The sequence below is a fragment of the Physeter macrocephalus genome, chromosome 16 (assembly GCF_002837175.3).
Source record: "Physeter macrocephalus isolate SW-GA chromosome 16, ASM283717v5, whole genome shotgun sequence".
NCBI lineage: Eukaryota > Metazoa > Chordata > Mammalia > Artiodactyla > Physeteridae > Physeter > Physeter macrocephalus.
In genome coordinates, this window is record NC_041229.1 from 88,454,443 (window position 1) to 88,470,556 (window position 16,114).

The following is a 16,114-nucleotide window of genomic DNA, read 5'->3' on the forward strand; positions in this document are numbered from 1 at the left end:
CTGAATATTGAGCGGTGTTTTTAGTTCACAGGCCATTTGCAGTGTCTTTCTGTTTCCTTTTTTACCTTAGCCACATTAAGAAAAAAAGGCATCTCGGGAAGCACTTTTGCAAATGTGAGTTTAACAGTAAAGTGCACTATTGAAAATAGCACAGCAAGTAGCAGTAAACTTGCTTTAACTTAAGACATAGACCACTGGGATGTTAAATTCAAGAGAAATTTGTAGAAGGCATCATATGAGGACTTGGTAATAAAAGCAACTAGGCAATTAAAAAAAAAAACCCACCTAATTAACCTGGCATCCCAGGGGAGAGAATAAGGAAGCAGTTATTGATTGATTGATTTTTTTTTTTTGGTATTGCTGAAAAGACTAAAAGGAGAAGAAAAAAAGCTCATGGTTTTATGTTGATCATACATTTAGTAGCTATCTGAATCTGACTTATTTATCACAGCATAACATCAAATATCACATAGAACACTGAAGGAGAAAAAAGTATTGGATGAAGTGAACTACTTTATAGCAGAGTCTTATGGAAGAAGCATCGTCAGCTGTTTAACCTGTTCTTTCTCTTTGGGGGACCATCTGCAAACTGTCATTAAGCAATTTTCGATTGTTTCTCTATTTATTTTGTCATCACTAAATCACTTCACTTAGGGAACAAATTGACAAATTATGAAACACAGAAAACTGCTGGTTCAGTTGCAGAAGGAAATTTCCCCCTCTCAAATTATGATGGATTTTGAGCTGATCAAGCCATTTTGTTTTAGAGATATTACCATAAATCTTCAGCCACAGTTGTTACAATTCATATTCATTTTACACATGAATATTTGGTCCATAGCTAGTCATTCGTTTTCTCTGCTGTAGTTTAGGTGTAATTGGATAAGGAAAGAAAATGTATTTAAGTATTTACAACATTTTGAATTACAATCATTACATTTATTTTCGGCAGTGCTTTTCACACGTATTTTCTTTCAATAAATATCTTTTCTAGTGTGTTTTCTCCGTAAAACACACATAAGATATTATGTGAAGTTTTAAATTTGACTTATGTCCAAATAAATGAATCATTTTATTTCTCTCTTTATAACTTTTCAATACACACACATATACATATATATTATATAGTGTATTTTATATGTACATATAAATTGGAGAGGTGAACTTTCTTAGGCAAATGGAATTTTGAACTTTTCCAAAACACAAGCAAAGAATTACTGGTAGCCAAAGAAACTTTTAAGATGGTTGCTATCAACCTTTAAGTAGCCAATTTAAACAATATTAAGTGCATGCACATTTGTTTCATATGCATTTTTCTTTAATTTTTACTTATTGTCAATATGTTGTTATATTTGATGGAAAAGAGTAAATTACTAGACTTGAAATGGAGGTGGTCATAAGATTGTGTCCTTTGATTCAGTGAATGGGTACATATTCACATCTGGATGGTTTTAGCAAAATGCTCTTTCAGCCGTAGAACAATAATATTTTCTTTGAAATGGTCAGCTAAACCCAAAGGGATACAAACAGGAAACTTTATTTTAACCAAACTCATATCTTCCTTATATGAAAATCCAACCACAATCAGTCTAGTATGAGATTTTTTTGTGTCTTTTTTTTCTTCCTATTTGGATTCATTCCAGGTGGGATAGATTGAAGGTGAACACTAGTTAGCTTACTCTTTTTGCAGCCCATTGCTCCCTTAGCACAGTGAGGAACCATTGTACCATTTTCATGTTCTTTCCGTACTTCGCCTGCCTTTGTATTAGTTTTTGTAGTGTGTGAATCCCTGATTAGAAAAAAGGGATTGTGAATCAAGTACCATTTTCTCTTTTTTTTCCACCTTCTCCAAATTAGGCTTTGTGTGACTTATAGCCAGTCATCTAATTTCGGGGTATTGGGCTTAGTCCCTAAATGTAGTGTCAATCCATTTCTTGCTAATGTTGAGGTCATTTCTGTATTGACTGTATTTCCTGCTATAATTCAGGCATTGAGCTCAAATCTGGGAATACAAGATCAATGAGACAGAAATATGTTGTTCTTATTTATTTCTGTGTGCTGGGTGTTCCAAATGCTCTAGACGTGTGAAGGCACAATAGCAATCTATATGTTTGTAGACTACATACAGTTACAGGTTGATTGGTAAGGCAATGCATAAAACAGTATCCAGAATATTGCCTTTGGTTTTCGAGTCTCAATTTTAGATTGAATAAACACTTAATACGAGTTAAAAACAGAGCAATAAGAATGCTTAGAACAACGGATTTAAAGACTTTTTCTTCTTTTTTTTACTTCAAGCTTTTTTTATAGTCAAGGGATGTCTTGGAGCACTCTGAAAAAAACGAGGGAGTGTGAAAGACATGTATAATTTAAGTCTGTTCTTGCATTGCTCTCATATGCCAATGTATGAGTCCTATATTATTACAGATTTATATAGAAGAGGTTATTCTACCTCATAAAGTTTGAAAACTTCTAGGAAGCATTTATGTATAAAGGGGACAGAAAAAAATTACTCCAGCTTTCTCCAACCTATATGAATAAAAGAGGTTGTCTTGGGTAGATGCATCTTTGTGTAGGCAGGCAGCAGGGCATGATCTCAAGGTGAAGGAAAATTTCTTAGGTTGGAGGAATTTAGTTTTATGAAGAATTTAGTATACTGCCCTTGTATTTCTTATTTTGTTGTTGGCAGGACCAGTGTAATGGAAAGGATGCTATTCTAATGTAGGATTCAGAAGACCTGGTCCAGGCATTTATTAACTCTTTGAGACTGCAGTCCTGCCACTTACTCTCTCTGAATCTATAAATCAGGGATAATTCTGTCTGCTTGGTGTCTCATGGTTATGGAGAGAATCATGAAATATACATGAAGGTACTTGATAAGTTTTAAAGATTTACGCAAGTGTTATGACTATGGGGACTATTTATTATTTAAAAGAGGAACATCAAGGTTAAATATTAAAGAAATCTTGATTTTACAATATAAAAAATGTAAAATACTGTCTACAGTATTTTATATTTTTATAAAATTTTATATATTTCAGTATAGTTTTCCACACCTCTTCATCGAAGTAGTTAAAACCAATTATGTATAGTATGTATTGTGTAGTATCTATGTATAGTGTGTATTGTATAGTGTAACATTATACAATGCAGGGAATAATCCTACACTGGCCTCTGGTGGATGGACTAAATAATATGTCTACGCATAACCTTCAGGCAAAGGTATTTATGTGCTTTGACAAAGATGAGGTATCAGAAACTTCTTTTTAATTCTAAATTTTTAGATTCTGCTCCACGGAATCTTTACTTGGGACTCTTACCTTAAGTATATGTAAAGATCACCTGGGAGATGCTTATTAAAATGCAGCTTCCTGGGCTCAATCCCCCAATTCTGAATTACTAGTTCTAGTGTGCAGCCCAGGAAGCTTGACTTTCAGACCAGCTTTGAGATACACCCTAAATGAGATTAAGGCGGGGCGTGGGAAGATGGATGAATTCATCAAAATTCTGTGCTTTTGTATATATAGTATTTCTCTAGGAATAAGTTCCATAGCTTTCATGAAATTGTCCACACTCTTCACCCAAAGTGTAAGAACAATTATTTTACTTTAAATATAACTTTAGTTTAATGTCATCATTTTATATTATTTAAAAGATACTTTGACAGTGGAAAAACATGACGTTACAGGAATGATTTTTTAATTGAAATATAGTTGATTTACAATGTTGTGTTAATTTCTGCTATACAGCAAAGTGACTCAGTTATACACATATATACGTTCTTTTTATATTCTTTTCCATTATGGTTTATCCCAGGATATTGAGTATAGTTCCCTGTGCTATACAGTAGGACCTTGTTGTTTATCCATTCTATATATAGTAGTTTGCATCTGCTAACTCCAAACTCCCAGTCCATCCCTCCCTCACCCCTCCTCCCCCTTGGCAACCACAAGTCTGTTCTCTATGTCTGTGAGTCCGTTTCTGTTTAATAGATAGGTTCATTTGTGCCATATTTTAGATTCCACATGTAAGTGATATCATATGGTATTTGTCTTTCTCTTTCTGACTTACTTCGCTTAGTATGATAATCTCTAGTTTCAAAAAATATGGAACACTTCACCCATTTGTGCGACATGTTTGTGCAGGGGCCGTGCTAATCTTCTCTGTATTGTTCCAATTTTAGTATCTGTGTTACCAAAGCAAAGCACTACAGGAATGGTTTTACTTTGATCTTGCTAATCTCTGATACAGAGGCTAGGATATAATAGCTTACAGAATTTTAGGGTGGGCTTTGGTTCAGCATATATTCTGTCCCAAGTCTGAAGGATTATAGTGCATGTGTCTGCAGGCCAAAGTTACCCAATCACAGGGAAATCTGTCTACTTCTACTGTTGCCAGAAGAGTATCTGAGTATTTTGCCATTAGCGAGTACACAGGCAAGAGACTTGGGAGACCACCTGGGCTATGAAGGCATCTTGTTGCACGTACTTCTAGGAAATGCCCCTCCAATAATTTTGTGCTTTTGGTAACTTTTCTGCTCTGTATTTCATACATGAGGGTACTTTGTAAGTTTAAAAAGTTTACTCAAGTGCAAAATTTTATGATTGGGGTAACTATGATTTAAAAAAGGGACTTCAAAGTTAAATATTAAAGGAAACATGAATCCAAAATATTTAAAAATGTAAATGTAAAATATCATATATGTATATGTATATTTTTCTTTGGTATTTCTAGGAAAGACTTCTTAAGGAGGAAGGAGATGCATGTATATGTTCTCCCTGGATTGAGGGTTTGAAGAAAATGCTTTTCACCTCTACAAATGAATATTTTTTTGTTCATGGTAAGAAAATTAGAAAATACAGAGAGGCACCAAAACACATGCATATACACATACACAGCAAAACAAAAAACATACTCTTTCTGCAGCACTAAAATTTTTAACTACTCTGTGGTCATTCAGAATGAAGATTACATTTCTCATTCTCCCTTGCAGTTGGGTATAGCCATTTGACTAAGTATGTGCCAGTAAGAAGTGAGGGGAACTGATATGTGTAACTTCTGGGTCAAATCCTTAAGAAACGTGCCCTGGACTCTTTTAGTTCCATTTCCCCTGGCAGGAACTAGGAAGTCATTAGAGCAATTCCTTAGACCCAAAGGTGGAAGCCATGTGCTGAGGGTGGCAGAGCACCCCACCAGCCTGGATCCCTGGGTCATCTCATGGAACAGAGCCTGTCTACCTGCCCTAAACTGTTACATGAGAAATAAAATTCTTATTTCAGCTGCTCTATTTTGATGCCTGCTTGATATAGTAGCTTAAACCACGCCTTCACTAGTAACGGAGGGACATAGATGTCCAGGCTTCTTTCTCTTTCTTCATACTCTTGCTTGGAGCAAGGGTGTGGCAGTGCTTCATGTTGGATTATGTGGAGAAGGGTCGTGTTTTAGGAACGGCAAAGCAGAAAGATAGGAGGAGCCTGGGTTCTAGGATGACTTTGTGGAGCAGAGCAACCATATTAGCCCTGAATTGTCTACACCTGTACTATTGCATGAGTGAGAAATAGACTTCCATCTTGTTTAACTGATTGTTACTCTGGGTATCTGTTTCATGTAGGCAAACCTATATCTAATTAATAAAGCCATAATCCCGTGTCTTAGAGATAACATGGATGTATTATATATCCTTCCTGAATTTTTCTGTTGATTAATTTGTATATATGTATACAATTATTAGTTAAGAATATACACTTGGTGACAACCAGGATTTGAACCTAAGCTCTGCTACTTCCAATTAGGTGGTCTTAGGAAAGTTATTTAATATCTCTGAGCTTCAGTTTTATTATCTATACAATGGATGTAACAGGCTCTACTTCATAGGCTTATTCTTAGGATTAAATAATTATATATCTATAAAACACACATACACATAGATGTTTGTTTATATTAATAGTACCTGAATTATAGTAAGGGCTCAACCTAATAGTTTCATTCATTTATATAGTCAGCAAATTTATTATAATTACTTTGTAACAGTGTGATCATACTATATATTCTTTCTGTAACTTGCTTTTTCATATAACATTGTTATGAACATCTTTCCAGGTCAATAAATTCGGTTATTTAACAGTACTTTTCATGACTGCATTGTATGTAATCGTATGGATAGGCCATTATTTATTTAGCCATCCTTTTTGTTGAACACAGGTTATTTCGAATTTTTTGCTTCTATAAATGATGTTATGTTGCACATCCTCATTCATACAGTTAATGCTCATTGAACACCTAGTATGTGCGAAATGCTGTTCACATAAGTGAACAAAAGAGACAAAGATCATTATCTTCAGGGAATTTGCATCCTGTAAGGGGGAGATAGACAACAAACAATAAGCACAACAAATAAGAAAAATATCTGTGTTAGAAAATAGTAATTTCTCTGGGAAAGAAAAGGAATACAGAGCAGAGTATGGAGGATCATGAGTGCTGGTAGCAGGGGTGTAAGGTTGCAATTTTATGTCGGGTGGTTTGGTTAGGCCTCCGTGGGAAGGTAAAATCTGAATGAGGATTGGAAGGAAGAGAGGGAGTTAAGCCTGCAGAGACTTGAGGGAAAAGCATTTGAGGCCAAGGGAACAACTAGTACAGAGGCCTAGTGACAGCAGTGCCTGGCCTGGTTGAGGAATAGCGAGGAGGCCAGAGTGACCAGAGTGGCCTGAGCGGGGGTGAGAGGAGGAGAAGCTGAGGTCAGGGGGTGTGGAGGTGGGGGTGGATAAGGCACGGATAGCCTTGTAGGTCCTTGTAATGACTTTGGCTGTATTAGTAGTCGTATTAATTTTTGGTAGCTACATTTTTGCACCCTTCTTATTTATGGCCTTTGGATAAACTTTTAGACATGGAAATGCTGGTTCAAAGATATAAAAAAATGTAAGGCCTTGATTAAGTAAAAATTTTCAGGGGAATAGATCAGACGTTTTTGGCTTTGTAGTGAAATCTTTGCCCACATATTTAATTATTTTTTTGGATAAATTCTTAGACATGGAAATGCTGGCTGAAAGATATGTAGAACGTTATGCCTTTGAGTGAGTAAAAGTTTTAAGGGGATAGATTCTGTTTCTCCTAGGCAGAAGTCATGTCCTTTAACTTTCCCAATTCCTAGTCTTCCAGCCTAGCATGGTGCTAAGCACACAGTGAGCTCACTGGGTGAAGTGTAGTGTGTCAGTCTACCTTTCAGTCTTAATCATTACATGTCCTTGGGAATGGGGAAACAACATTTTCCCTTTCAGGAATTGTGAGTAAGTTTCTGATGGAGAGGTCCTTATTCTCCTTAGGCTTACATTTTAGTGGGAAGAGACAGAGCACGGACAATTAAGAAAGGTAATTGCAGATGATTTCAGATACATTTGAAGAAGAAAACAGGATCATGTTTCTAAGGCTGTGACCATATGAGACAATAAGATGATCAGAGTTGTAGCTTCAATTACTATATGCATTTTTCCCCTTGTTGGGGTGTGAGGGAAAGCTGGAACTCTGTGGTTGGCCTTTGTGTTGATTTCAGCATGTCGTGGCACCGCATGCAATTGGATTAGTGATGGTGATCTTTGGATCAAACTCAGTATTAGAATCAAGGGGGTACCAAATGTGGAAACAATCCAAATGTCCATTAACTGGTGAATGGAAAAACAAAATGTGGTCTATCCAGGTAATGGAATAGTTTTTGACAATAAAAAGGAGTGAAATACTGATATATACTACAACATGGATGACCCTCAAAGATGTCATTCTAAGTAGAGAAGTCAGGTGCAAAAGACCATGTATCATATGATTGTATTTATATGGAATGTCTAGAAAAGGCATATCTTTAGCTATGAAAAGTAGATTAGTGGCTGCCTGTGTTTGGCAGTAGGAATGGGGAGTGGCTACAGATGAGTACCTGGGACTTTTTGGGGTGATGGAAATGATCTAAAAATGTAATTGTGGTGATGGTTGGACAACTCTATATATTTATTAAAAATTATTGAATTGTACACTTAATTGAATTCTATAAATATACCTCACTAAAGCTATGGAGAGATGGAGCTACTATTCATGGATACCTAGATCCTTACCTGAGTTCTTCACCGGCTGAGCATATGGCCTTGTAACTCTGGATTTGGCTGAAGAACGAGGAGGATCCTGCTTGTCATAAATATTTCCTATTAAGAAAATAAACCATTTGTGCATAGACTTGAAATTTTTAAGTAGATAAGGATAGTGATACAAAAAGAAACAAGATCCTACTTTGTGTAGACAGTGTCACCAACAGGTGTCACCCTGTTAGGCATTCTGGGAGCTCAGGGAAGCTGTGCTCAAATACGCTGCATCTGCTCCCACGCTGGACCAGCTCCCTTCTGTGGCCTTGACTAAAGCAGTGGGGAAGGTGAGTTTATCTTGTGGGATGATATGTGTGGCCTCTTTGCACCAACATGTAATCCATTTGACAGGTTGCAAGCATGCTGTAATAGCTACTGCCACCATCACAGAGATTGTTTAGTTGTTGTTGTTGTTTTTAAGTTATCTGGGGCATGCCAAATTAAAAGAATAATACAGATTGCCATGGGAAGATAAGGTAAACATTCTGAGATATCTAGAGGGAGGAAACATAACCACTTGGAGATATAGTGTCTTCATTTCTCTTCTAGAAACACAAAAAGAGCCCACTTTGTGAGCTCTTTTCTCCTTTCTTAAAAATCCATCGCTGAGGCTCCCTTCTCACCTGGATTGCCACAGTAGCGCCATACTTTCTAGTATGAAAGTATCTGAACCTCTCTGCTGCATTCCATCCATTTCATCTTAGAGCACAGCTCTAGTTATGACTCCCAAGGGCCTTGGTATAGTACAGAGTTTTTGTCAAGCCCTGCAAATAGCAGCCCTTCCATGCATCGCAGAATATGTGCTCCTGCCTTCCTGGAATACATGGTGGTTCTTCCTCAGGCCCCACGTGTTCCCACCTTGGGAGCTTTGTTTGTGCAGTTTTCCCTTTGTGGGATACCTCCTCACAGGGCTCACCTGCTGAAATCGTAGCCGTCTTTCACAGCCCAGCTCAGACTCCCCATTCCTATATGAAGCCTTCTGTGATTCTCCCAAACCAATTGTGATTTCACCCTTCTCTAACTCTGTGCTCCCTTATATCCTCTGCGTTAGTTGTGTTCTATTTGGGTGGTTTGCATACCTGGCTTAACTTCTTAGTTTGTAGACTCCATAAGGGCAGGGACTGGGTCTTACCCATCTTGGGTCACTTTGCACATACTTGATGCCCACGATACAACCTGTGGGTTGAATAAGTTGCATAACTCAACTACCACCCAGCTTTTCTCCCTGAAAATAAACTTACAGCAACTTGACACTTTCCTCATTTTTTTTTTTCTCTCTGTAAGTGCCTAACGCTGGACATTTCAAAAATGTCAACTTACTGCTATTGTGTCCCTCATCTTGGACTTTTGACACACTTTTTTTTTTTTTTCTCTGAGCTAGGGTTGTGCATTTGTGTCTTGGCAGCTGGAGAGCTATATCTATGAATAATGAGTCAATTATCATCCAGCCTCGGGGAAAGTACAATTATTCCTGACTGGCCCGGCTAAGGTAGTCCTCTCCACCCACCCCCACCCCACCGTGCCCTTTCCAGTGAAGAACATAAAACAGTTGGAATTCAGACCACTGCAAAACATTTGTCTGCTGAATTTAGCTTCTTTGGACTCATTCTGATTTATGATTGATTGGTTTTTAAATTGCTTATTTAATCCTAATGACTGTCGCTCCAGGGGAGGCCATATACCAAGGAGTATGTGATCAAGAAGCAGTGGAGTGAAGTAGTTTGGCTGGGCAAATGAAGAGCAAATATTGTCCAGCGCAACATTGCTTTCGGCTAGGAGTATGATATGAAAATCACCCCCCTGACTTTCAAAGTACCCAGTCTTGTTATAAGCATGATTGCTTATCCCCTATGCTCTTGGCAGGAGGTTTTTGGCAACTACCCAGTGTTGCACAGAATTTCCCCTGCATGAATTTTTATTTCCTCCTTAGCAACATATGCAGTATCTCTTCACAACTGAGAACATGCTCTTGATTTGTATTTCTGTTGACCATGGTGCGGAAGAACAGACACTCAGGTGTTGCTGGGAGAATTAGGTCATGACTCTGATGTTGGTTGTGTTGATCTGTGAGAACTTTCCTGTAAGTGTAAACTTTCTTCTCAGCTCATGGACACTAGTCTGGCCTTTGAATGGATGAATTTGAATTTGTAAAAAGTTTCTTTCAAAACCGAGTTCTCTGAAACTGACCGCTTTCATCTGGAAGATGTACAATCAATTCACGATTGGTGTTTAATTTATCAAGGCATCCATAGTTTCAACCTTTTGCAGGAGTGTAACCTTTTTCTTTGGCCTGAAATTAGACATTGTAGGTGTAGTTGGTGACCTTGTCAGGGAGATCTGTTGGAAGCTTGTCTGTTTGGTATCAAAAGAAAATTGAAATTCCATTGCTTCGGAATAACGAAACCTTTAGCAAAAAACCTTTGTTTCATGTGTATTGAAGTTTTGACTCAGAAATGCCCAAAGAAACACTCTTTCAGGTCTCAGTAACCGACTTGTTCTCTGAAATATTGCTGTTAGATTTCCAAAGTGTATTATGTCTGGCACTTATTTCAAAGCAAGGAACATTAGGGATAAGATGAAAAGGTAGAAAAGGACTCTGATGAAAAGCAGAAACAGAAGAAGATGAAACGCACACTTGGGTGGCATGTTTGGATGGCCACCAGGATAACTCTGGGAAGCAGCATCTGGCACTCTAATCAGGCTTTAGGCCACTTCGGATTCTGGGCTGTGCCAATATCTGCCATTTTGTCATTATCATATTGAAAAAGAACTTTTTTCCTATCTTCTGCTGCCAAGAGATTTTTTTTTTTTTGCTGTTTTTTTAAAAAATGATAAAAGCATTGTAAGAAGCACTTCGGGGTCTTTGGAGTGAAATAGTACTTACTCTTGTGAAACTGCTTTCAAGGTTTAGGAAGGAGTCTTAAACTGTAGGTTCAGTCAGAGAGGGAACAGGTTCTTTTCTGAATCTTTCCATATTTTAAAAATGAAAGCTTTATGTTTATGAAAGGACGAAGTTTTGGAAGAGTAAACAAGAAATTGTGTTAGATCTGAGACCTCAACCATCATTCCACATCAGCATCAGAAGCTGGGACTTCATTACATTTTGCTCTTTATTTTGAAGGAGTTTCATCTGGTTATTTGTCAAATAACCTGGTGTTTTATTGGAAATGGCAGAGGAGTACACTGAGTGATTATAAGAACAAACAGAACTTGTCCTTACGGAACATCTGTTCTTCCCAGACATCACCGTGGTTTTCAAGTATGTAAACCAATAGATTATTACAGTAGTGTGGTGCTGAGTACGCGGTATTTTCTCAGGAAATACTAGGTTTAGGTTGTGCTAGACTTAAAGAATAAGCAAGGAGAACTGAAACTATGCCGCCTCTTATTAGAACAGGGCACTGAGGAATGGCAGGGAGCCACTGGAAGTCTGCTTGCCTCTAACTTTGATGAAGTTTGAAGAACCCTTTCATTCCTCCTCACTCCTGTTTCCAAGCATCTCCATGCCTATCTTGCTCCACGCTGCTGCCACTGCTTGTCTCTGCCCTAGGACTGATGATTTTACAGCCATAATTGTGGCTGTAAAAGAGGAAGAAGTCAGGGAGGGTAAGTCCTAAGACCATTTTGTCCTCACTTCTGTGGCCTGGCATCATGCTGGTTACTCCAGCAGTGTTCCTATAACCCTCCCATCACCTTCCTTACTCAGGCCCTCAGCCCCTCCACCCCCAGCAGCCAAGGCGAGTGCTTCATATCACAGTTTGCAGGGATTTGTTGGGGCACAAGGCAGGGGTCACCCATCCCAGTAGTAGCTAATTAGGAGTCATGGGTGCTGGTGCAGGAGGCAGTAGAGAGAGCTGGCCTGAGCTGGTGGTCTTTGCTAATAAATCCCTTTGAAAGAAAAAGCAGTGCATTAAATATTTGTGTTTTCCCTCTCTGGCTTATTGAGCTAATGCTGTATTATAGGCTAGGCTACCTTATCTCTGCTCCCCAACAGTATTTCTGTGTTCATGTACTATAGACATCCCTACAAGTCTTTTTTTGTTTGTTTTAAATAAATTTATTTGTTTATTTATTTGGCTGCGTTGGGTCTTCGTTGCTGCATGCGGGCTTTCTCTAGTTGTGGCAAGCAGGCTTCTCAGTGCGGTGGCTTCTCTTGTCGCAGGGCACAGGCTCTAGGCACCTGAGCTTCAGTAGTTGTAGCTCGCGGGCTCTAGGGCACAGGCTCAGTAGTTGTGGCGCACGGGCTTAGTTGCTCTGCGGCATGTGGGATCTTCCCGGACCAGGGCCTGAACCCGTGCCTCCTGCTTTGGCAGGCGGATTCTTAGCCACTGTGCCACCAGGGAAGTCCCCCTACAAGTCTTAATTCTACCAATGATGAGGTATTCAGAAGCAAACAGAGGATTCTGGCTGCCTTGCACCAGGCCGAGATCATTAGAACAACAAGAATCTTACTGATTTTGAAGCCATGCAACCAGTGGCTCAAAATAAGCAAGGAGAACTGAAACTATGCCGCCTCTTATTAGAACAGGGCACTGAGGAATGGCAGGGAGCCACTGGAAGTCTGCTTGCCTCTAACTTTGATGAAGTTTGAAGAACCCTTTCATTCCTCCTCACTCCTGTTTCCAAGCATCTCCATGCCTATCTTGCTCCACGCTGCTGCCACTGCTTGTCTCTGCCCTAGGACTGATGATTTTACAGCCATAATTGTGGCTGTAAAAGAGGAAGAAGTCAGGGAGGGTAAGTCCTAAGACCATTTTGTCCTCACTTCTGTGGCCTGGCATCATGCTGGTTACTCCAGCAGTGTTCCTATAACCCTCCCATCACCTTCCTTACTCAGGCCCTCAGCCCCTCCACCCCCAGCAGCCAAGGCGAGTGCTTCATATCACAGTTTGCAGGGATTTGTTGGGGCACAAGGCAGGGGTCACCCATCCCAGTAGTAGCTAATTAGGAGTCATGGGTGCTGGTGCAGGAGGCAGTAGAGAGAGCTGGCCTGAGCTGGTGGTCTTTGCTAATAAATCCCTTTGAAAGAAAAAGCAGTGCATTAAATATTTGTGTTTTCCCTCTCTGGCTTATTGAGCTAATGCTGTATTATAGGCTAGGCTACCTTATCTCTGCTCCCCAACAGTATTTCTGTGTTCATGTACTATAGACATCCCTACAAGTCTTTTTTTGTTTGTTTTAAATAAATTTATTTGTTTATTTATTTGGCTGCGTTGGGTCTTCGTTGCTGCATGCGGGCTTTCTCTAGTTGTGGCAAGCAGGCTTCTCAGTGCGGTGGCTTCTCTTGTCGCAGGGCACAGGCTCTAGGCACCTGAGCTTCAGTAGTTGTAGCTCGCGGGCTCTAGGGCACAGGCTCAGTAGTTGTGGCGCACGGGCTTAGTTGCTCTGCGGCATGTGGGATCTTCCCGGACCAGGGCCTGAACCCGTGCCTCCTGCTTGGCAGGCGGATTCTTAGCCACTGTGCCACCAGGGAAGTCCCCCTACAAGTCTTAATTCTACCAATGATGAGGTATTCAGAAGCAAACAGAGGATTCTGGCTGCCTTGCACCAGGCCGAGATCATTAGAACAACAAGAATCTTACTGATTTTGAAGCCATGCAACCAGTGGCTCAAGAGAAACAAACATGCCACTTTGGTGGGTTAGGCTGTTTTGTTTTGTAACCCCTTCAGTTAGATACCTGCCCAGGTTGTTCACAAATAAAACAAACCCATGTCTCCAGAATCTTTCCATGGTGGAGTATTGTAAGGGGATGGAACAGGATGCCCTAATCTGACAGTAGCTTGATTTCTGCCACTTGGCCTCTTTTGAATCCCTTAGTCACTCTTCTAGTGATCCTTGAAGTAGATTCCTGTGTTTTGCTATTGTCATTTGCAGCAAGGGAGTTCTAGTTTTAGTATGTGCCATGCACCCTGGGTTCTTCTTGTACTGTTGTAAACTTTTCTTCTTTGTCTCCTTTCTGGGCTTTTAAAATTTCTTTTTTTTTCTGCTTTATTCTATTCTCTAAGAACCCTTTCCCTTCATTTACTGTACTGTTCTAAGTTGCACAGCAGTGAGTGCTGGATTAGGAAGGCCTGGGTTCACATCCCCACTCTGCTACTTACCAGCTGTGTAACTTTGAACAAATTATTTAATCTCTCTGTAGGCCTTGGTTTCTTCACCTGTAAAATGGGGATACTAACAGTACCTACCTCTAGGGTTGTTGTGAGGCTTAAATGAGATTTATGAGATGCATAATAAAAGACAGTCTGACCCTCAAGTAAGTGTTAACCCTTATTTATTTTAATATTGCTGCTAATATTAAAAATAATTTTATGGCTTAAACCACTGCCCCAGTGGAATCGACTACCAGCTCTTTACCTATTGCTGTGATCTCTCTCCCACATTTTAGCCTACATTTGCAGCTGCCTCTGGGACATTTCCCTCACAGTTTCCACTGGCACCTCAAATGCAGCATGGACAAAGGTTAATTCATTCTCTCTCATCTGAATTTGTCCCCCACATTTCTGTTAATGGCATCATGTTATAATTTTCTCTTAATTTAGGATGAATCTTAGACTGTTTCCTTATCCTAAGGACATAATCATGAATGTGCAAAGATTTAGCACAAATGTATTCATTGTTTATAGTTTTAAATAGTTGAGAATAGGAATTGGTTAAATAAACTATGTTAAATATATACAGTGGAATTCTCTATAATCATTAAAATTATGCAGAATATGCAATAGTATGAAAAAATATTGCTCTCAAGTTGACTTATAATATGGTATGTACAGTACAATTCCATTTGACTTTTAGAAGTTTATGGGTGAATAGATAAAAGATGAGAAAAATAGCCACTGAAAAAATTTTGTTGCAGCTTTTCTGTCTTGTAGGATTATGAGTGATATTCTAATTTTAATCTTTTTCTTTTACAAATTTTCTAAAATCATCAATACATTGCCTCCATATTTTTTTTAAAAAACCCTCAAATTTAGAAAAAAAATGAGATCAGTAATGTCCAAGAGTCTTGCAAATTACTTTATTGACCTTTTAACAATGGCTGAGAACAGTGCTGGATACAAACTTATAAATGTTTGTTGAATAGTGAATGAAATAGCGTTATCTTTCTATGCATTTTTAGAAATAACTTTATAGGTTAAGCGTGTTTAATGCTTCAAGCATTCAGTTTGTAGATTTTTTTGAAAAGTATTTTTTTTGTTTGGAAGAAAGATTCTCAATAAACACAGAATAAACTAGACTGGATGTGGTGGGTGTTTTCTAATATTATGTAATTTATCATTTCAGATAATGTGACCAAAAGAGGAGCCTTTGGAACCAATTCTTCAGAAAACAATTTTACTTCAGTAAAATTTACTCAGAGAAATGAACCAAATGATCACCATCTTAGCAATAAAGCCAGCTTTCTTCGTACTTTGTCACAGTGTTCAGAAGAGGAACAGGTAATACCATAGCACATTTACAGAAACAGAGGAAAAAAAATTCATCATGAATTTACAAAAAAGAAAGAGACCATAATAAGAAACATCGGACAGCTATTGGATCAGTACCTCAGACTCCTAATTTTAGAAGGAGTGCCTTTGGGATACTTTACTGAAAATCATCATTACATTTCATGATTTCAACAGCCAACTTTTTTTTTTTAACGTCTTTATTGGAGTATAATTGCTTTACAATGGTGTGTTAGTTTCTGCTTTACAACAAAGTGAATCAGTTATACATATACATATGTTCCCATATCTCTTCCCTCTTGCGTCTCCCTCCCTCCCACCCTCCCTATCCCACCCCTCTAGGTGGTCACAAACCACCTAGCTGATCTTCCTGTGCCATGCGGCTGCTTCCCACTAGCTATCCACCCTACGTTTGGTAGTGTATATATGTCCATGCCACTCTCTCACTTCATCACAGCTTACCCTTCCCCCTCCCCATATCCATGCTCTAGTAGTTCTGTGTTTTATTCCCGTCCTACCCCTAGTCTCTTCATGACATTTTTTTT

At 38.9% G+C, this 16,114-nt stretch overlaps 1 protein-coding gene and 1 non-coding gene across 6 annotated transcripts in view; one reads left to right on the top strand and one right to left on the bottom strand.

The window, feature by feature from the left end:
- Positions 1 to 16,114, top strand: part of IFTAP (intraflagellar transport associated protein) — a 65,005-nt gene that overhangs the window by 23,170 nt on the left and 25,721 nt on the right. For 4 of the 5 annotated variants that reach the window (XM_028501576.1, XM_007106864.2, XM_028501577.1 and 1 more), the window contains one exon: positions 15,406 to 15,560. In XM_028501576.1, the coding sequence (XP_028357377.1) occupies positions 15,406 to 15,560 (155 nt within the window). Of the gene's footprint in view, positions 1 to 4,734; positions 4,841 to 15,405; positions 15,561 to 16,114 lie in introns of all 5 variants that reach the window. The other variant, XM_007106866.3, reaches the window with a different exon arrangement.
- On the bottom strand, positions 4,101 to 4,208 carry LOC112063674 (U6 spliceosomal RNA). Its single transcript, XR_002891115.1, has one exon. It is a non-coding gene; the product is annotated as a U6 spliceosomal RNA (small nuclear RNA).